The sequence below is a fragment of the Echiichthys vipera genome (assembly GCF_963691815.1).
Source record: "Echiichthys vipera genome assembly, chromosome: 4".
NCBI lineage: Eukaryota > Metazoa > Chordata > Actinopteri > Perciformes > Trachinidae > Echiichthys > Echiichthys vipera.
In genome coordinates this window covers 12984693-13006036 of record NC_139829.1, presented here as the reverse complement: position 1 = coordinate 13006036, position 21344 = coordinate 12984693, and the positions used below count along the sequence as shown (strand labels likewise).

The 21344-nt window shown below is 39.2% G+C and overlaps 2 protein-coding genes across 2 annotated transcripts; both read right to left on the bottom strand.

Annotated features, from left to right (window-relative positions):
- Positions 1–4421: 4421 nt before the first annotated feature.
- Positions 4422–7461, bottom strand: LOC310946277 (granzyme A-like; the record flags this gene model as incomplete). The annotated part of the gene is made up of 5 exons (XM_083912715.1): positions 4422–4580; positions 4684–4959; positions 5496–5634; positions 7086–7221; positions 7398–7461. The coding sequence occupies 5 exons, from the start codon at positions 7459–7461 to the stop codon at positions 4422–4424; spliced, it is 774 nt and encodes a 257-aa protein (XP_083768841.1).
- A 2689-nt stretch (positions 7462–10150) lies between these two features.
- On the bottom strand, positions 10151–21306 carry LOC310945929 (cell division cycle protein 20 homolog B-like; the record flags this gene model as incomplete). The annotated part of the gene is made up of 10 exons (XM_083912191.1): positions 10151–10238; positions 14467–14560; positions 15365–15488; positions 15583–15708; positions 17371–17599; positions 17720–17814; positions 17961–18175; positions 18843–18959; positions 20566–20782; positions 21292–21306. The coding sequence occupies 10 exons, from the start codon at positions 21304–21306 to the stop codon at positions 10151–10153; spliced, it is 1320 nt and encodes a 439-aa protein (XP_083768317.1).
- Positions 21307–21344: the final 38 nt, after the last annotated feature.

Below are 21344 nucleotides of genomic sequence, written 5' to 3'. Positions count from 1 at the left end.
CGTGTGAGTGTGACAAGGAGAATCACCTTTTACCCTAGACAGTTTGCGTTAAGATCCAATCCTCGTTAGTATAGTGGGCTTCTGTTCTGATTATTTCGTTGTCAGTTAGGTAGATCCCTGGAGCCTGCCACGGCCACGATTCCCTTGGCGCCTTCAATCTGACTTAAATGATAACACTCGTCAACACTTCCTTAAAGTCATGTTTATGCATTTAGCTGTCTCGATCCACCTTCCTAGTATAATAATCTGACCTTTGCTGTTTGAGCCTCAGAATTGAGGTGGCTTCACGCATTACTTTTTGTTGACTACATTTCTGTTTCTCCTTGGTCAAGTAATTCAACTCCTTCAGTATCAGACATACAGGACACATTTTCTTTTCTTTTCTGGCAACATAAGAAATTCTTCCCTAACAGTGTGCATGTTAGAACTGTGAAAGAAATGAGAGGAGTGGAGTGAGAGCAATGTGGAGGCAATCCCAACCCGCTAGTATTTTGAGTACAGCTCCTTTAGAGTCATACAAAAATCAACTTATTTAACAGTGTCTGATGATGGCTACACTTTATTATTAAGTAAAGAAAATATTCTAGATGTCTTATATCTTATATAATTTTACAATGTCCTCTCTTCCTGCAGTATCGATCATAAAGGCAAAAGCCCCAAAAATAATATTTTTTTTGAAAATGGCATATGAGATATTTTTAGTAACAAAAAAGCTGTTGTCGGCAGTTTATTTTTGGTGATGATTGGTAAGAAATCCATAATAATCTTTCATCATATTGTATTTCAAGTGTCAAATCTAGCCTGTGACAGGGGACTTTGGCCAATCACAGGTCATTTCAGAGAGAGAGAGCCTTCCTATTGGCTCACGACAGAGAGGGGAGAGGCAGAGCTGCAGGACAAGGTTTCAGCTTCTAGTTCTGGCTTTTTTTGTTTTTGTTTTGCCTGTTACCTACTGCAGCTTTAATTTAAATGTCTGGTCAACCTGTGGACCAGACATTTAACATTTAGCTTAGCTAGCTGCTAAGCTAAGCTAACTAGCTGTTATTGCAGCCTTATGTTTATAGCTGCAGTCGGCAAGTCTGGCAGATCGAGTAGACTAGAATTTCGCATGTTTACGACTCTCACATCCTCCCTCCACTACCACCCATAGATTGTCTATGCTATCACCACGCTCTTCAGCTCCCTCCTATTGAGTGCACATCAGTGCGCATGCACCAGATTCCTGTGAACTGTTACTGTTACTGTCGGCAGCCCAGTCTTTAGGAAAAAAAACACACAAAAAAATACATTTTGGCACCTTTTTTACATCTGTATGAGATGTACCGGCTTTGAACTGACTCCAATCTAAAACCATCCATGTTAATACAAGTGCTCCAGAAGTCAGGTGACGTAGTACAACAAGACTAAAAACACTTGTCTTTACCCATCGAGACTAAAGTTCATGTCCCGTTCATGTCCCGTTCCATGTGATTTCAGTCTTTTCCTAAACCTAACCACGTAGTTTTAACGCCTAAATGTAAGCAGAGTTTTTGTTTGAATCCACAACTTTAACCATGTGTTAAAATAGACCCATCAATCTTCTCCACTGAACTCCTCACCAATAAGCAAAGTCAATTTACACAAAATCTCAAACTATTCCTTTCAAATTGTCTTTTCTTTTCTTTTCTTCTTCACCAAAAACAAATGTTGAAAAATGGAAAGTTTTTTTTCTCACATATTATATCTTATATTCAGGCCAAAATGGTAAGGCAGACATTAACACATAAAGATGACTGACTCATCTGCCAGGACGCGATAATTTCCAGTCATCTTTATTAAACAAGGTTTCACTCTATGTTTGTTTAAGTGGCGTTGCGTCACAAGTGAGCGAGGAAAAGGCGAGGCGAGGTGGGCAGCTCATCCAACACACACAGGTGATGCAAGCCCAGGTAAACATTTACTCTTGTGTGTGTATGTGTGTGTGAGAGAGAGAGAGACTGAGAGAGGGAGAGGGATCTCCATGGAGGGAATGACTATTTAAACATGGCAAAAACATTCATAAACACTGATGCATTCATCCATTTGACAAAATAAGTTAATAAGGGTGTGGTGAGCTTTGATAGTTTCGGTGGCACTGTGGTGGGCCTGTGAGCTTTTGTGGGTGACCATGGAAACAGAGTAAACAAACGGGCAGATGGTTGGTCAGTGATAATTCACTAGAGCTCAAATAAAGGACATGCTGGAATTTCCTGGGTGTGGTAACGCTTTTTTCCCTTCACCTTTACAAGAGAGCAGGTCAGGTCATGCTGGCAGCGTGGCTCTATGGATGGCAGTAGGTTGGCCCAACACTTTGATCCAGACTGAAATATCTCAACAACTATTTGATGAATTGCTGTGAAATTTGGAATAAACATTGTCATGTTCTCCAAAGGATAACCTTGGTAGACTTTGATGTTATATTTGAGCCCTGTCCTTGAGTGCATCTGAATTTCATTGTTCATATCAAGACTGCTGTTGGAAAAAAAATTCCACAGCAGTTTGGTATTGGTGCTTTGCTCAAGGGCACATTGGTAGTGCCCAGGAGATGAACTAGAACCTCACATAAACTGGCGACCCTTGAGTTCCCCAAAGTCCCTATGGAGTCTGGACGGAGCTACTGATACCCCCCAATAAACATCAACTGCAAATATTGTGATATATTGAGATAAACGTCTTCTTCGAACGCTCAGAAGAAGGACGATATAAAAATGTCTGTTATGTTTATTTTTCTCTATCGTTTTGATCGCTATGTTGAAAAACCAGTGACTGAACTTTGTCACAGCAATATCTAGGACAATTTGGACGACGCTTTATGTTCTGATCCTTGCACGTTCATCCTTAAGTCCTTAACAAAATGAAAAAATACTCATAGTACTTTTCGTTTGTCTATTTTGAATTCACAAAAAGAGGCTTTTTCATTGACTATGTATTCATTTATTAAATTACCAGAAAACATGGCATTTTGTGATATTTTTATAGAAATGTGGAAGGACCTGTATCCGGATAGAAGATTTTCACCCAGCCTTAGGTGGTACTAATTTAATTTAGATAACCTTTACGTTATTGCATCATTTTTGTCTGTAGTTATTGTCTTATATGTGTACCATTTTCATTGGACTGTTGAGAAGGTATTCATGCTGTCACAATAGTCAATGGGGATCAAAATAAATACAGTAATAATAATAGAATATTTCCATTCATCTATCTATTATTAACAGAGCTAATTTCATAGTAAAGTCTTTATTAGTGTTGATGGAAATAATCTTGACCACCAGCTGAGTGAACTCTCCTCTCCGTCAGTTACTGCACCACGAACTAGAGCAGAGAGCACCACCTAGTGATGGAGCATGAAAACTGAGTCCCCGGTCATGAAGACTGGGTGTACAGAGTAAATGTAATTAGCAGGCTGAGCTTGACTTCTGTGCAACAGGTTAAACCCACAAGAATTTAGAGTAGGGAGCAAATATTTCAGAGAGACAAAGGAGAACAAGGAGAACAACACTATTTTAGATAACCGAGACAAAGAAAGCTGATGAATAACCCTTCTAAATATGTAACTGTGCAAACTTTGATAACAATGGCAAACGTTTCCTTTTACTGGATGTGGACATGCAACACTCATGCAGCCTTTTGCACATTTCCTGTAGAGGGTCTTAAGATACGTTGTGTGACTTTGTCTCTTGTGGTCTCTCCTGTCTAAAGATACATGATCAGCAAGACATTTGTTTTCCTTTACGGGTCAGAAGAACTCCATGTTCTCTGCGGTAAATGTCTCACACAGGAAGTGTTTTGGAAAAGTCTATATTTCTATATCTATATCTATATCTCTATCTCTATCTCTATCTATATTTGACCTAAAGAGCCAGAAGAAATTTAAAAAGAAAAACAACAAAATGTTCAGTGAGACATCAGAGGTTTTTAATTTGAACACTGATCTCACACGACCTGAAACCAGCATACTGAAACATAAATCTGTGATGCTCTGTGACAAAGGTGTGACATTAGGAGATACTGTAATGACAATGTGTTGTAATAGACAGAGTAGAATATATTAAAAGAAAGAAATATTTATGTATGTATGTCTCTGTCCTTAAGACAGTTACAAATGTCACTGGTTTCATGAAATCTTTCCACAAGATTTGAGCTGAAGCCTAGACATCACTTTCAGCTTCTATTGCAGGAAGTGATGAATCCTTTTGGTTGAAAAATGTCACTTTGGTGATTCGATTTCATCTTAAATGAGATAGCCCTTTAAAAAAAATACTATAACATGAATCAATGTCTTATACAGGCGACCTAATATAGTATATATATAGTATACAGTGAATGTAACATGAAAAGAAAGGCTTCGTTTAGGTGGTTAACTTGGCCCAGGATACAGAATTATTAACAAGGAGGGCTAATTATATTTCAGACTTCTTCATTGTCTTTCTGATCCAGATGAGTTTTTTTTCTGAGAGAAAAGAGTACACGCCAGGCTTTTTAATCAGGCCACACTTCTTTCCAAAAGAAGTGACACCGACTAGCACTCCATTGCACAACAGTGGTCCTCCTGAATCCCCCTAGAGAAAATAAATAAGCAACATGCCATGTTAAGGCACACGCATAGCAGTTATGGTGACAGGCTGTTTACTTCCTGCAAAAATAAAATCCAAACACACTCACCTGACAGGCATCAGCTGCTTTTTTACCATCTGAACCAGCACATATCATGTTGCTGGTGATGACGGGCTTAAGGCCGTAATATTCAGGAGAGTTGCATTTCAATCTGTCGATCACAGTCACATTGACAGACATCAGGACGTCTGACATTTGCTTGGCAACGTTAGATGTTGCCCCCCATCCAGCCACCAGACAGCTGGAGCCGGCTGCTGGTTCTTTGGCGGTGTTACCTAACGATAGACATTGCACCGCCTTGGTTTGCTTCACCGGTTTGTCAAGCTGGAATTTAAAAAAAAGGAACATTAAATGTTGTCACAACACCCTGCTACCTTCTCCTTGATATTGACCTGTTGCCTGTCATGTCGCTGCTGGATTTGTTTGACTTTTTGGACTGCCATGCTGTTCCTGATCTTAAGCTATCAGTACATTTCCCTCCATCTGACCTGCCTCCCTGGTGTGCTTCTCCTGCAGTTAAGCCACCAGATTCCACCAGCCGTGACAATGATTGTTATGAATAAACTTTGCAGCACTACTATGCAGTCTCAAAATAGGACAGACTGAAAGTTCATTTATTTGTGTACGCATGTCCACATTGGGAGGGAATTGAAGATAAGCAGTTGAGATAAGCAGCTTCCTGACTTTACATTGGCAATGATTTGATTTGAATCAAAGTTTGTTTCCGGTTTGGTATCTTTCTCTCCTGCCTGAACAAATTTAAAAGCAAATATTGAGTTCAAAGAAACTGCTCCAAATATGTTTCTCAGTCATCTCAAACCAGAACAAGCTTCATGGGCACTACTGTAATGTCACCTTACCTTGAGCAGCATGAGGTCATTGACCTTATCTGTTTTATCATAGCAGGGATGAGGAACACTGCGCCTAACCCCACGGATCTGCCTGGAATCTTTCTCCTCTTCTTTGGTGGAGTGCACCCCCAGTAACACCTTCTTAATGCTGCCAGAGCTGGAAACACAGGCTTTTTATGAGTTCACATGCAGAAGTTAACATGCTGGGAATGCATATATTAGTGACAAAATGATGACTTTATCACAGGTGCTTCATTGTATTTCCATATATTATCACATTTAATATATAGGCTATAATAAAGTGAGGATATCGCTTTATTGAGGTTCAGAGAAACGTGAATTTGTCCCCCTAGTGTTGGTTGATAAGTAGAGAGAGTTGGTTCTCAAGCAGAGCTGATATGGCTGTGTGGAAGATGTTTAAAATGTCAAATTCACTCGGGTGTAGACTGATCAGAGATGTGATTTTGAGTCATTGAGACTTGGACTTGAATTCTTTTGATGACTTGTAAGTGGACTTTACATAAACTAAATGACTTAGATGTGGACGTTAAAGACTTGACTTGTAACGTGATGATTTGAGTGACTTGTCTGTGTTCATTTTAGGTTTCTGTGCCAAGAGTTATCGCTTTTGGATTTAAGAGTTTTACATGTGAAGGTTAAAGGCGAACTGCTGAATGTGAGACCTGCTCATTAAAAGATTTCCGACAGCCAGACTACAACATCAAACCGTGTTTGCCATGACTCACGGCTGTTATCATTGAACAATTCTGTTGTGACAAGGCTGTGGTTAAGGTCCAGGCACAAAAACACTTGGTTAGGCTCAGGGAAAAGATTGGGGTTTGGAGGAAAACTCTGACTTGATTTCGGACTCGACAAGAAAAAAAGATTTGCTGGAAACTTGGACCTGATGACTTGACGTCTAGGACTGAGATAAAACTGTTATCTGTTTATCTTCACCCAGAGTTACATTTATACAGGCAGAATTTTGCATTCACAGATATGATTTTGTATCCAATAGAAGGAGAATCTTCCAACTACATATAAAGATGACAACAGAACCACAGTGCAGACAGTGGTTCTCAGAGGAGGAGACTCTTAACATATTTGTAAAAGTTTGCCCAGAGTGCAGATTCAAATGTTACAAGGCTAAAGAGCATATCCTGTCTCAAGCCCTGTGTCCTTTGTGGTTTCTTGAAGTGAGACATTTTTGCTTTCTTTTCTGTGCAAAGTCACTGTGTACTTCAGGCTACCTGTCATTTGGTCAGAAAAAACTTCCTTTATTATTCAGATTCTCCACATGCACACCTGTTCATGGCTCAAAGCCTTCAAAGAACTGCATCAGTGATGATTCAATGAATCATTCATCATTGAATCATCAGTGATTCAATGATGAATGATGATGATGATTGTCTCTCTAATTAGGTCACTGAGAACTTTTGAGATTTTTACTTTAAAGAGCAAACTTTCATCTCAATATAACATAAGAGCAGATTGTGTGTGTGGATATTATATTTAATAATAAAAAAAACACAAACATATCTTTCATCTGTACAAAGTAGCACTGCATGCATTTTAGGAATGTGTGTATCTTGTCCTTACTTAGCACAGTGGGCAGCAGTCAGGACCCATGACGGATGGATGAGGATCCCTCCACAGACTGGACTCTCCATCAGAGCCATGAAAGGCAGCGAGTGAGGCTGCACTTCTTTCCCTCCAATAATCTCAGAACCATTACCTAAAACAGAACACACTCGCTTCATTAACTTCACATAAAAGCAGATGAATTAGTCAGAAAGTGGTCAACCACACACATCATAAACACCATCTACGTTGTAATATTGAAAGTAGCGTTACCTTCTGCCGTTTTACATGAACGAAGAAGATATCACAAGGTAAATAAAGACTACTCACTTGGGTGGACGGTGAGGAGGACCACACAAGAGATCAAAACGATGAAATCCCTCGGGCAGAACATTTCTTCTTATCTCTCTCTTTGATGTGATGCTCTGAAACCCACCTCGATGCAGACACTTGCCTTTATGTGTTAAGCAAAGGATGTGGTCTGACCGTGGAAATGCATGAGTCAGCAGAATATATGTAAGCATGACATGGGTCTCGGTGTGTCCTGTCTTCGTTTTCAAGCCCATGTGGTAACAGTTTGTGTCATTTCCCAGTCATCATAACCATTTCTTTGTTCTTTTCTCAGTGTGTGTTAGAGGCTTTCCTTTTACGCGGTGCAGCTGACATCATCAGGGTGCAGACAGTTCGCTAAAGGGCCAGTGTGAAGCGACTCAAGGTGGAGGCAGTTTGCTGTTATACATGCATCACAGACTATTTTTTGTAACTTTCTAAAGTCTCAGCTACTGACCTGGCAAACCTCAAACGCAAGAAATAGTCTGGCACATAATGACCCATAAAAAGGCTGTTTGATTTCAGTGCTAGTAGGCAGATTTTTCTCTTTTTGGACAGAACCAGGCTAGCTCTTTCCAGTCTTTATGCTAAGCTTAGCTCACTAGCTTCTGATATCAATCTTTCTAACTAACCTGAAATGTTGATCTTGATTCCTCAAATGAGTAAAAAGAAATGATGACACCATGTCAACATTATATATTTATTCATAAGGCTCACAAAGTGCTATTGCATTACATATCTTAAAGAATTAAACCTGAAAGCCTCACGCAAATGAGAACGGTAAGTTTTTATGATCACAAATATTTTCTGAATGTAAAACAGCTTAGTTTTCAAGGATTGAAAAATATTTCATTTTTAATAACAATACTGTAATTATTCCTGTTTTGAAATGTGATTTTTTTTTTTTGCTTTGGGTCCAAAACATCCAAATGAGTGATAATAAATTAGACAAATAGGTACATGGGCTTATGGGCCCAAACTTAAAATACTGTATCAAACAAAATACCACAAACAAACGGATAAAAAACAAAGAAATAATAAAAACAACAGAAAAGCGCAAAGAAAAAAAATAATGGCGATACTATCAGAATTTGCTGCCAGATTCACATTAATGCATCCCTTTAAGACTTTCAAGTTTTCAACATAAAATATTGTCACATATGGTCTTTAGATCACTTTGGGCTCACATCTGGTCAGTGACACCAAATGACATGTACCTTCCTTAGCTATACCTCTGGACCATTTCACATGTTCTGACATTGTGTCTTTTTAAAATAAACTAACTGGATACCGACTGAGACTTTATTTGTCATATTACAGGGTGACCAGACGTCCCCGGTTTCAGTGACCTGTCCCCGGACATGTCCCCGGTTTTCACTGTGGCTGAAAGATCCGAAAATGGAATACGGGAAAACAAATGAAAAAACGTAAATGTTGACCAAACGACGAATGAATATCAAACTGACTTCTTACTGGTCATGTTTTAGAAGAAGAAGAAGAAGAAGAAGAAGAATTACTTTTATTTATCCTGCAAGGGAAATTACATTTTTTTTTACTCATGTTACAAACACACAGGCCCGAAATACACACATTTGGAGGTTTTTACGCCTCTGAACCAAAAATGTCCCCAGATTTTGTCTCAGAAATTTGGTCACTTTATCATATAATGTTTCAAAAAAATATAATTAGCATATACTATACTTTGCTGATTCTCAGCTGCAGTCCTGTGAAGTTGTAGAAAGGCAGGCACAAATGCTGCCACCTACAGTTTAACAATGAAACTATTTTTAGAAAACACCAACGTTCCTTCAATACATCATCATTCTGAGAGGAAGAGGGGCCTCAAAATACAGATTGCACTGTTTCCCAGCTTGAAGTACACCTTTTACATCAACACTTTACTCATTCATTCAAGACCTTTTGCTCCATTGCTGCATGCTAAAACGTTTGCTCAGATTTTAATGAGTGACAGTATGACACATGCAATATTTCAGAAATTACAAAATAATAAAAAATCAAAGAATAACAGATAAGAAGATAAAAAAAATATGATACAAAAATACTACAAACATCCACAGTGGGACATCACTGGCAGAGTACAGCTATATAGTTACTCATCAGGAACAGACATTTCACTATGGCTTTTCTGAAAGTTTTAAGTGTTTAGCAGTTTCAAAACGTCGAAGTTGCTGAAATTAGGTTTATTTTAATGTTTTGAAGTAATCCACCAACAAAAAAAGCACTAAAAAACGTCCTAATTTTTTTATAGCAACTTTCAATGGGACCTGTGAGCAGCAAGTTAGTCCTTGTGTTAAATTTGTGTTGACATCTCTTCTCCTAAAAACCAAGGCTCAGATCGGTTAGTTGAATACAGGAACTGGGGCTTTAAAAGTAAAACAAAATGGGCAACCACAAGTCAGCTACACACGGTTAAACATATATAATCCCAGTGGAAATACTGTGATGCTTTAATGGAGGAGAATTGAGCAACGAAACAAATGATCTACACTTGTTTACCTCAAACTGACCAGTTGTGTTCAGTTCTGTTTTGTTCATCAGCCCTGTTTTACCAGATTAGGAAACTAATCCCTTTCCATTTGCTATATATTCAACTTGATGAGGATATGTAGTGTTCATGCTACAATTCATGCTAGATAGAACAAGGTTAAGAAAGGATTAAAGCCCTTCCTCGCCATCTATACCCCAGTATCGAGTATGATTCTATGGAGGTCTAGAAAAAGATTTCCCCCTTTCTAACGGATTCCTCTGTTTTTCTCAGGGATCAGCTCAACAACTGTCCTCAGTTTAGAGCTCCACTGGTAGGACGTCATGTTCGGAAGTCTGGAAAAGAAAAAAAACACAGTAAAGAATGTGGAGGATACATTATACATATATGTGTATATTATGAGGAGTATTTTAGTGTATTCATTTTCTTACACAAAAAAGGAGACTTGCCTTTTTTGAGGATACGATAAAGAATCCACAGCGGAGGAAGACAGAGACACGAGCTTGAGCAACTTCAAAATGAGAATGATGCCTTGGGGCTGCCCAACAGAGTCCACTAGGGCAGAGAAAGGAAACATATGCATCACCTACAAATGCAAGAGTTTCAAGACAATCATTTTTGAAAAAGTTTTGAGTTTCCAATCAGACTAATAGACCATTAATTGTTAGTTTTTTAATTAATTTTAGTTTTTATATTCTATATGGCATCCCCAACTACCAACTGCAGAAGGCCATCATCCTTTTGGTAGAGCTGCAATTAATGATTATTGTTTTATTGCAGCAATCCTATCATGTTAAAGCTTGACAAAAGTGAAAGAATCTTCGGCAACAGTTACCCAGAACAGCCAGTCGCTGCAGAAGCTGTGTCTCAAAGGAAAACATACATTTTGTTTTGGTCTATATTTTTCATTACTTTTCATCCAACAGCTGTCTAATCTTTCCTCAAATGATCATAATGATGCAGGTTTACCACATTCTCCTCTCTGTCCCTCGTCTGCCTTAAACTCCCTGTGTTTGGGAGGTTTATAAAATCGCCTCACACCATGGGGTGATGCAAGAGGTGGAGGAAATGGGAGTGGCCATGTTGACGGTTCACCTGTGGGGACGTCACAATGTTTATCCTTCATTATTTTTTAAATAGAAATTTAGATATCATATAAAACCATTGCCAACTCACACTGAAAAAAACAAACTTTTCTGTCTTTTGCTTTCAGAAAATATTTCTCTTATATATTTCATATCTCTCCTATCACCACAGAATTGTAGGTCTATACACATTTCAATCTGCTTAGCTATCACAAAACTTTTGCACAATCTTTTTACTTCCTGATTATATAGTAAATTGAAAACAACTGACTGTGTAGTTAGCAAACCAGCGTGTCTGAACAAACTGAAAACCAAGTCAAAGGTGTTGAGCTTTTATAGGAGGTGCTAAAAATACTGTAGCTCCACCCTTAAGTCTATTTTAGGAGTGAGCAGTCTGGGGAATGTTTGTTTCAGTGTACTGTGTAACGTGGAAATTTGAATCTAATTAGAACTAGAACAATCCACGGCTTCCAGAAATGAATGACGTGTTTATAAGGAAGAGGAAACACTTTGAAAACTGGTTTGCATGAGAAATAACTAGAACAAGTTAATTATCAGGGTTAGGCTTTGTGCCCCCTGTCACCCCAGATATACTGTATCCGTGGGTATGGGTTTGAAAAGTCAACTCCTTGCAAACACCCCCTGTGAAGGATTCTAGACTGCAAATAGTATAGGAACACACACTTATTCACAGTAGGAGTCATTGTTTTGCCAGTTTATTTAATGTCATCATGCTAACATGCTGATGTTTAGCAGGTATATTGTTTGCCCTATTCACCACCTTAGTCAGACATGTTAGCATGTTTACATTTTCTAGCACTAAACACAAAGTACAGCTGAGGCTGAGGGGAATGTAATTAATTTATCATGCATTTAGTAATAAAGAGAAGTACTGGACAAATTGAAAAAGAACTAAGAAGGCCCAGGCTAATAAGAATGTGCGATTAGTCTCAATTTCCAAGGCATTATCAACGGTGCAGAGCAAAATTCTCCTGGACGCAATTGGATAGACCTACAACCATCAGAGCTGAACGGACACGCAGACTGGCATGCATGGTGTCAGTCATCGTCTTAAACTCGCCCCACATTAGATCACACAGGTCCAGGATGGCTGAAAATCTGTACCAAATGAATGGCAATGCATCCAATCAAGGCTGTAGTCAAGACCAACTTACCTGAGTCCGAGTCAAGTCCAGAGGAAATTGAATCCTTTTCAAGACCATCGTGGGCAATAGTGTCTTTCCAAGGCTAGTGATTAAGCAGTTAGGGTGGATATATAGACAAGATGCATCATCTTTTAATATCTAACTAAATGCAGGCAAACGTTCTGTACAATCAGCAGCCAGGAACAACTTGACCTGTTCTCAATAGGCTCGAGACCAAGACAAGTGCAAGACTTCCCAATAGTGGTCTGAAGGCCAAAACCACACTAAAGTACATCCTTGGGTCCACTAGTTGTTGAGATATTTCAGTCTTCACCAAAGTGGTGGACCAACCGACCAATGGACAGACCCAACGTCCCCATATCGAGAGCCACCACTCTTTTACAGCAGTTGACCAATATTTAGCTGTAGTTTCCTGTAGTTTTATAGGCCTTTGTAGGTTTTAGAATAAATCTAAAGCTGGTGCCTGATTGAGCCAGGGATTATATTTTAACTTCTCACTGTGGTTTCATAAAACACTGTCATGGCGTCCTTATGCCAACAAGATCAAACAACACTTTGGAGTAAAAAGTCAGTGCTTAGTCAGATTAGTCATTGTACAGTATGTTTCACTGCTGATGATGCATCTTGGTGTTTCTGTTTTTTTCTATTCTATATGTTTTTTTGGCTGAAAAGTTTAGTTTTTTTATATCATTAACTCTTATCACCAGTGTGTCTTGCTGACCTGCAATGATTTGAGAGTCTTTGAGAACCGGATGTTTGTGGTGACAAACCTCGCATGTCACAGCATCTCTTCTACACTTCTGTCTGAGAACATTTTAACCAAAAGATCACACTTGACAGTGGTCTTGCCTTTTCTTCCCTTTGTTAAGAAGGTCGTCACCGCATGTACTCTTGCATAACTTCTCTAAAGTCTTGTCTGGTCACATACAGTACGTGCATGAGAGATATCTTTCAACACACAGGTCTTTACCAGGAGTACTTTACTTTGCATCTATTGACATGTGACACACACACTTGTTAGTTAAATAAAATCAAGTAGTAGCAATCAACTAATGTCAAGTAAAAACACATAAGCCTGATGTGATAAAGACTTCATTTAATTGTTCCAAAGATAAAAGAAATGGATTACATATCTCAAGACCTCAACCTTTAAGGTGCAGGCAAGAAAGAAAGGATGACATACATTGAAAAACTTTAAATTTACAAGTCAGGTGAATAAATAAATTATAATTACACACACATGCACATTATTTAATTTCAAAGTTACATTCTTGCTAAATAATAACCTCAATCACAATAAATTTCTTAAACAGAAAGACTAGCTTCGTTGCACTGGTTATGAAAAACTTTTTTGAAATCCTTCTAATTATATACAGGGTTACAGGGTCAGGTGCCAGAGTACATCAGTGGATTTTTATTCCTCAAAAACGTCGCTGGAATCTTTGCTTTAGAAGAGTCCTTAAATTAGTATCCGGTCACTGTCTCAGCTTCAAAGTCATGCTTCAAAACATTTATATACTCGCCTTCTTCTCTGAACACCAAAACATATTTGTTTGCATCATTTTTGGATGGTTTTATGTTTAATATCTAACTTATGTAGGTCAGACACAAATATATGAATGCATTATTATTTGATAAATAATTACAAAAAGCTAATATTGGATGGGCTCTGTGATTGCATGACGGCCAATGCGTTCTACCTCTTTTTTTTGCTCTCCACGCATACTTTTAACCTGCATGCAACCAAAGCCTGCTCAAACGTGATTGATAACTACTACTCGGTCTAAGACTGGAAACCGGACTGCTTCTGCTACCCAAATCTCTTCCTGTTGACTACAAATTCTACATTTCTGTGCAGAATCTGTTTAATCTGTTTTTTACTTAGTTTACCCAAAGGTTAAACTGATCTGTAGTTGAGAAAAAAAGAAAAAAGAAAATCTTGTGGTGCATGACATATCTTAGCCTTAACCTTGCTTCTCTTTGTGGTTAGTTCAGAGAAGAGGACAGGACGTGTGTATTCTCAACACAGTGGCATTACCAAGAGAGTGAGCTATAGGTTTTACACTGGTCTGACCAACAAAATTCACTCTCCATGTTTTTTTGTTTTTTTTTATATTTAGATTTTATTGCTTTTTCACAATGACAATACAAGACAAGGACAAAGACAACAAGAAAGTACAAAACAGAGACAAAATACAAAACAAAGACAAGGGGAGGGAAAGTTAGCTGCAGTTAAATACACATTATGTATACATTAAAGTTCTCATATAGTCCAAAATTCACCCTCCATGTTGACTGATGTGGATAATTACATTTCCCAGATGTGAAACTGTTGGTCCGCTCCAGCAGAGAAAATCTGAGTGCTGCAAGGATTTATGGCCAAGTGCAGGACTCGATGGCAATGACCTGAAAATGACAACATGATAATACTTTGATATACCTACTTTTGCATATAAAACAGGTGTCTTTATGTCTAATTTCACCACTACAATTGTCTAATAAAGAAGTTCTAACTTTGACAAGATATCATATCATAAGGATAAACATTGGACCATGAGGCTTTCTGTCATTTTCTTTTGTGGGTTCGGTTTCACTTGCATGTCATGATTTGTGTCACATCAGTTTTCAATGCAAGACTGCACATTCACTGAACGGTAAATTACGAAGAAATACATAATATAATAGGACATTACAAATTGAGAAGTTGTCTCAAACAGGGTCATATTTATTTAATTAATATTAAAAAAGTCAACATCTCATCAAACAGAAAACAGCCAAGATGAGCACGTCTTCAAAACAGAATGGCAACTCAATCTGACTTTCAGGCTAAAAATCCCCACCAGAATTACTGCAATTTTTGAGTAAATGAATAACACACTCACTGAAAATGTACAAAGTCCTAAACCTAAAAGAATGTTTTAACATGTAAGTCTTTGTTTCCCCCTTGACAGTTCACAACAGCTCAGGAAACTGTGCCATGTTATACCACCCGTAGTGTTAAATTCATAGTTTCACATTCACTGGAAGCCCAGGACATGAATGAGTCAGCACAAAATGGCTATTAAATATCTCAGTCCAACTGTCACACTAAAGCTTCTCTATTTATATTACTCAGTATGTATAATGATGCAACACATTTATTCCTATGAGGCTGTTGTGAATGTGTTGGTCGATGTAGGTGTACATGAACCATATTTCAGGTTCTCTAACCTTCGAGCTGGTAGATCGGGCTGAGGGAGGGGAATTCCCAGGACCAGCAGTTGACTTGGTGATGAGGGAGGCCGTGACCTGTGACCAGATATTTCTTCTTTTCAGCCCATTGTAGAGAACAGATCTGAAATTGGAGAGGTTAGGCATAGCCTGCATTCATATAGCCCATATTTATACACAGTAAAAAATACCTCTGCTACACTTTGAGTCTTAAGCACCTGAGAATTTGTGTTGACAGAAGTCACACAAGTCCCAGAATCTGTGTCCCAGATTCTCAGTTCTCCATCTTTCCATCCGCCTCCTGTGGCGATCATTTTTGTCTGCCATGGACACCATCTCGTTGCCTGAATACACACAATGAAAACAAAAGCACAAACACATTGGTCAACAGATTGTCTGGTTGACCAATGGGAATAGTTGCGGGATAAACTAACGGTATTATCACCTCTGTATAATATTAACCTTTAAGCATACCATCCAGTAACGTGCCGCTCAAGTTTGCACAAGCTAAGATTAATCATCATCGTCATACAGAAATTATGCTTGCAATTTATGATTGTGGCTGTGTCAATCACGTGTTCCCCTGTTGGTATAGCACGTCTACATTTCCATTTGTCCAATACTTTACGACCACCTGCAGATGTTAGGATGCAAACATACTTTATTAGGATGTAAACCACAAATACAACATAAACATCAGCATGCTGACATTTTCATTTTGAGCATGTTGTCATTTTTGCAGTTCGCCTACAGAGCCAACAGGTCTGTGGATGACGCCATAAACATGGCCCCCCACTTCATCCTCCATCACGTGGACTCAGCAGGAACCAACGCCAGGATCCTGTTTGTGGACTTCACCTCCGCCTTTAACACTGTCATCACAACCCTACTACAGGACAAGCTCTCCCAGCTGCGCGTGCCTGACTTCCACCAGATTGATCACTGACTTCCTGTCTGACAGGACGCAGCATGTGAAACTGGGGAAGCACGTCTCCAACTAGCTGGCCATCAGCACTAGTTCCCCTCAAGGCTGTGTACTTTCTTCACTTCTATTCTCCCTGTACACCAACAGCTGCACTTCCAGTCACCGTCAGTCAAGCTCCTGAAGTTTGCAGATGACACCACCCTCATTGAACTGATCTCTGATGGAGATGAGACTAACTACAAGTGGGAGATTGACCACCTGGTGACTTGGTGTGGACAAAATATTCTAGAGCTCAATGATCTAAAGACAGTGGAGATGGTTATGGAAAGAAGGAACACAGATGGACGTATCTCCTTCCCCCCAATGTCGGAGGCGGAGTCAAAGTCTGACAAGATGGCGACTCCCATAGGTGAGAACGATTGGATCAAGTTAAGACAATGGACGTGGACGGGTATGCTACGTCCATTTTTTTTATACAGTCTATGGGTCAGACCAGTGGAGTCTATGATACAATTTTATAAAAAACGTAGTCCTGTATCATTGTTTTTACAACAGAGAATCAAAGTATAGGTATTTAAAGGTGAGATTTCCACGTCTTTTTGATTATAAAGCAGATCAAAGTGCTATTGTGTGGAAGTATCAAAATGCTCATTCCACAGAAAAATACGCACAGCCCGTATTCAGAAACTGTGCCATTAAACGAGCCGACAGGACTTCTGTACGGTTGTGATGCCACAACTATACTATAGCTAGGTAGAAAGTGCTGCTACTGCCATTCCCTGGCTGCAATGACGGTGCTGAGAGGCGGAAAGTTCAGATGCAGAAGACCCAGAAACACTGACCAATCAGTGGGCCTTTTTGGGGAAGGGGCTTATAGAGGCAGAAGCTAAAACTGAGCGTTTCTGATAAAGTGAATACAGGAATATTCAGACAAAGAGTATGAGAACAGGACTTGGTTCTAGGAGTAACAACAGAAAAATACCACTTCATAAGATTGTGTCACATTTGACAGACACAATCTTAAAAAAATGACACAAGCTGTGTTTTAATTTCAAGTCCCAGTCATGAAGAAAACACTAACCTTAACAGCGCTGGGCTGTTTCATGGTAGTGATTGGCTGACGTGACCTTGTGACCCCTGCAATGTCACTATCCCATATACAGAGGAGGCCCTCTGTGGAGCCGCTGGCCAGCTGGTCGTCTCCTGGTGACCACTGGAGGCTGCAAATCCCCTCCTTCTGGATGACTGCGCCCACAAGATGTGTAGGAGCCCGAGGGTCAAGGTGATGGATACTTCCGAGAACAGAGCCGCTGTAAGATCGTGGAAATTCAGTCATTCAGTCATTCCACTGCTATAATACTGCACATTATATACTGATACTGAATGTAGTGCCCTTTATTACTGAAATACTTTGTAACTTCCATTCATACCTGCTGAGTAACTGCTGTTTCCAGGAAAGAGCTCTGACCACAGACAGGTGGGATGGCAGACACCTCATATTCTGCTTGTGCTCAACATCCCACAACTAAGAAAGTCAAAGAGAGAGACACCACAAACAGTCATGCTGCTGATTCAACTATGTTACACTTCCCCCTCACACAGACCCCCCCAAACACATTTTTGTATGAAAGTTTCCATCTCCTTTGTACTCATAATCTCCAGAGCTTTTACCTGTATCTCCCCTCGTCTGGTCCCAACGCAGAGAGTTCTGCCATCTCTGCTCCAGCTCAGACACGAGATGGACTGGAGGCACGCTTGTCCTCGGGTCCTTGTACTCAGGTCAAAATGTCCCACCAGAGCTCGAGTTTCTGAATTCCAGAGGTAAACAGAAGAGCCCAGTGCTAATGCAATCATACCAGTACAACTGCAGTCCAGAAGATTAGTGTCTGAAAGGGAAGAGATTTTCCATCTCATCAAGAGAGGACTACAGAAGCTAGTCAGAAAGCTGACAACAGAATGAGTCTTAACCGACTGATTGAATGTTTCATAGTCAGCATAATAGTAATTAGATTTATTGTGTGAGAAACACCAATGTATTTGTCACAATCAGAAGCTTTATTTGGCTTTAGGGTTTTATTTTTAAAAAAAGGGTTGCTTGACCTATCATGAAAGTCAGAAAAACATATAATACAGGAGCTTCTCACTGATTCTTAAGGAAGTCCCCCCCAACACACACCTTGAAACCATCAAACAGATTATTTTTTGGGCTTAATAGGACAGCTTGAAGAGGGATAGAAAACAGGAGAGAGGGCAACATGCAGCAATGGGCCACATGTGGGAATCAAATTCAGGTTTCTGCGCTGAGGACTTCTAGCCTCTGTACATGGGGCACCCGCCCTAACCACTGAGCCACCAGGAACTCCAACAATCAGACAGTTTTGACCAGAAACTAAAGAGAACGTCTGTAGCTCACAATAATGTTATAATTTCCTGGAAATTTAATACAATTTGAACTTATTACATTTTTGATCAGATTGAGTGCAAATGTTTGTTACATTTTCAAGAAGTGATTGCATTATTGGGTGCTACATTGTCCCTCGCATCTTCTCTTACAGTAGTCGTTCAGCAGTGACGGTGCCGCCAACTTCATCACTGACTTTCCCTGCTGACTCACAGAAGTTTTGTCCAGAACAGCAAATGGCTGCAAAGCATGTCTTCTCTTATCAGAACCTGCGAACGGAAAAGATCACACAAATACACACTTATACATCTTTGGTTTATTGTTGACAATGCCTACTGCATTATTTTTACTTTGTGTTATTTTTCTCAAAATGCTTTACAAGATGGACTACAGATAATGTAACAATCATATCAGCAAACATGAACCTAAACATGACTGCCCTTAATCACCAAGCACGTACTGTTGCTTAAAAATATTTCTGCACACTGTTTAAGGCCTTCAATCTCATTTCCTGGTATGACAGCATGCACTATTGCTCTACATGCCATTCAGAAATCTATTTGTGTGTGTGGGCCAGGATGCGCTGTAAGACTTTAAGAAAAGAAAACGAATGCTGTACCATCCTGTTCAGCACTTCCCTGTTCTTGAACTCCAGCTCTCCACACCCACTGCTGCCAAAAAAAGATTTTTAGATTCAATCTTTTACATTATCTTTATATTAATTTATTTCAAACATATCTTCTATCTTATTCTCCCAGTTATGTTTTATCTATTATGTGGCATAATGACATGAACAGTAATATCCGTAATAACAGGTGTCACTAATAGCTAACTTTAAGTGCTTTTATTATTTCACCTTAAGTAATCCTGCATAAAGAATATTATCATCAGACAGTCTGCAAAAGGTAGTCTAAGCCCTTCTGGAACATCTTGTATTTCATTTGGAGAAAAAAAATCAAACTTCAGTGGCACAGGTACAAGTTAAACAAACCTGTTCTGGTGCATTTTCTGTAGCAGGTAGTATCCTGGCAGTGACGGGACACGGTGTGTTTTGTGGTTTGATAGTGCTGCAGTGGGAAATGCCTCCTGTCAATGCTGTCTCTGATCGGGAGAGATGATATCACAGGAAACATGACATCACAAAACAATGCTGCGAACACAGGGAGACAGCCACATGATGGTGAAGATAACCAACAGTGGATGAACAAGGGCTTCTGGTTAAAGCCCTAATGTTAAGTACAGCTGTTTAGTAATGGAGTACATGTAAAAAAAAAAAAAAAAAAAATCTCTTGTATTTTGGCTGATATTTGATTTGGCGGCCAATGTTTATAGCATTATACAAGATTAAACTAATTCTGGTAGCAATTAATCAGCCTATTCCAATAAAAAATGTACATATTTTCAGCAATCATCCCTGAAATATAGTGGCATACGAGTTATGATTAACATATACATATTAGAAACTGTATTTTACAGTTGAAGCACCAATGTATTGACAAATAAATGACACAAGGATTTTTTTTATTTAGCAATACTGCATTGTTTAAAAACATCAACCGAATTTAATATAATCCAGTAAAACATATACCATATAAAAAAGCAGCCATTGTCAGGCCTCTTAGAGTGCACACAGGTAGAATTTGTGTGTGTATGACTGTGACAAAGAATGTATCTAATTACATTATTAAATATGTAAAATGATGTTTGCATAACCTGAATCAAAATCATTTTCTCATATGAACTTCTCCAAAATAACAAAGTCATTTGAATAGAGCTTGGTCCTGATCACAGCTTGGATGCGGTAACTGTTTGGGATGTTTTTATTGTGCCTTCTACATTTTTTTAAATGATGATGATGTTTAAATAATAGTCTACCTTGAAGGTTTCCATGCAGGACTCTCTGTGATGGATCGTGGTGTCTCGGTGGAGAATCCAGCTGCAGCCTCCGACAGACCGTATCGAGCTCAAAGCGGGGCTCACTCTGCCGCCCAGTGGCCAGCGGTGTGCTCGCTGCAGGACCCTCACCGCCGCCCCTCCGGATGATCCGCCTCCTGAACCGCTTGTAGGAGACGTGATGGGCGCTGTTTTGTCTCTTGACAGGGCAGACAACAATACATCACTTCAACAAAAATAAGGCTAGTCTTAATAATCTAAAATTACTGAAAACTACATTTCTCTACAAACTTCAAACCACACTAACTTCACTAGTGTCAATACGGCGACACAGAGAGCAAGACTTCCGGTTAAAACTTTCAAAGCAAAAGTACCGCTCAAAACAGATGATGGATGATACTAAAACTATAATGTTTAAAAAGTTTTGTTTTTGTTTATCTGTGGTAATAACCCCGTCTTATTTTTTGCCTGGCACTAAAAGTTTGGGAGCAAAACTTATGGGTTTTGATACTTGAATCCTACACTTTCACAACAATTTCCGAAAGCAAATCTTTATGCCTTATTTAATGGTGCTTTATGACTAAGCAACTCACTGGATTATGTCTAAGCTGTTACCATAGTTACTAAAATACAGTTTAGGGGTTGCTAAAGGGACAATAGGTCGTGTGTGTTTGTTTCATTTGTTGCTTAAGTGTTTGGAATTGTTGCTAGGCAGTTGCCCATGTTGCTAAGGGGATGCTAAGATCTTTCTGGGTGGTTGC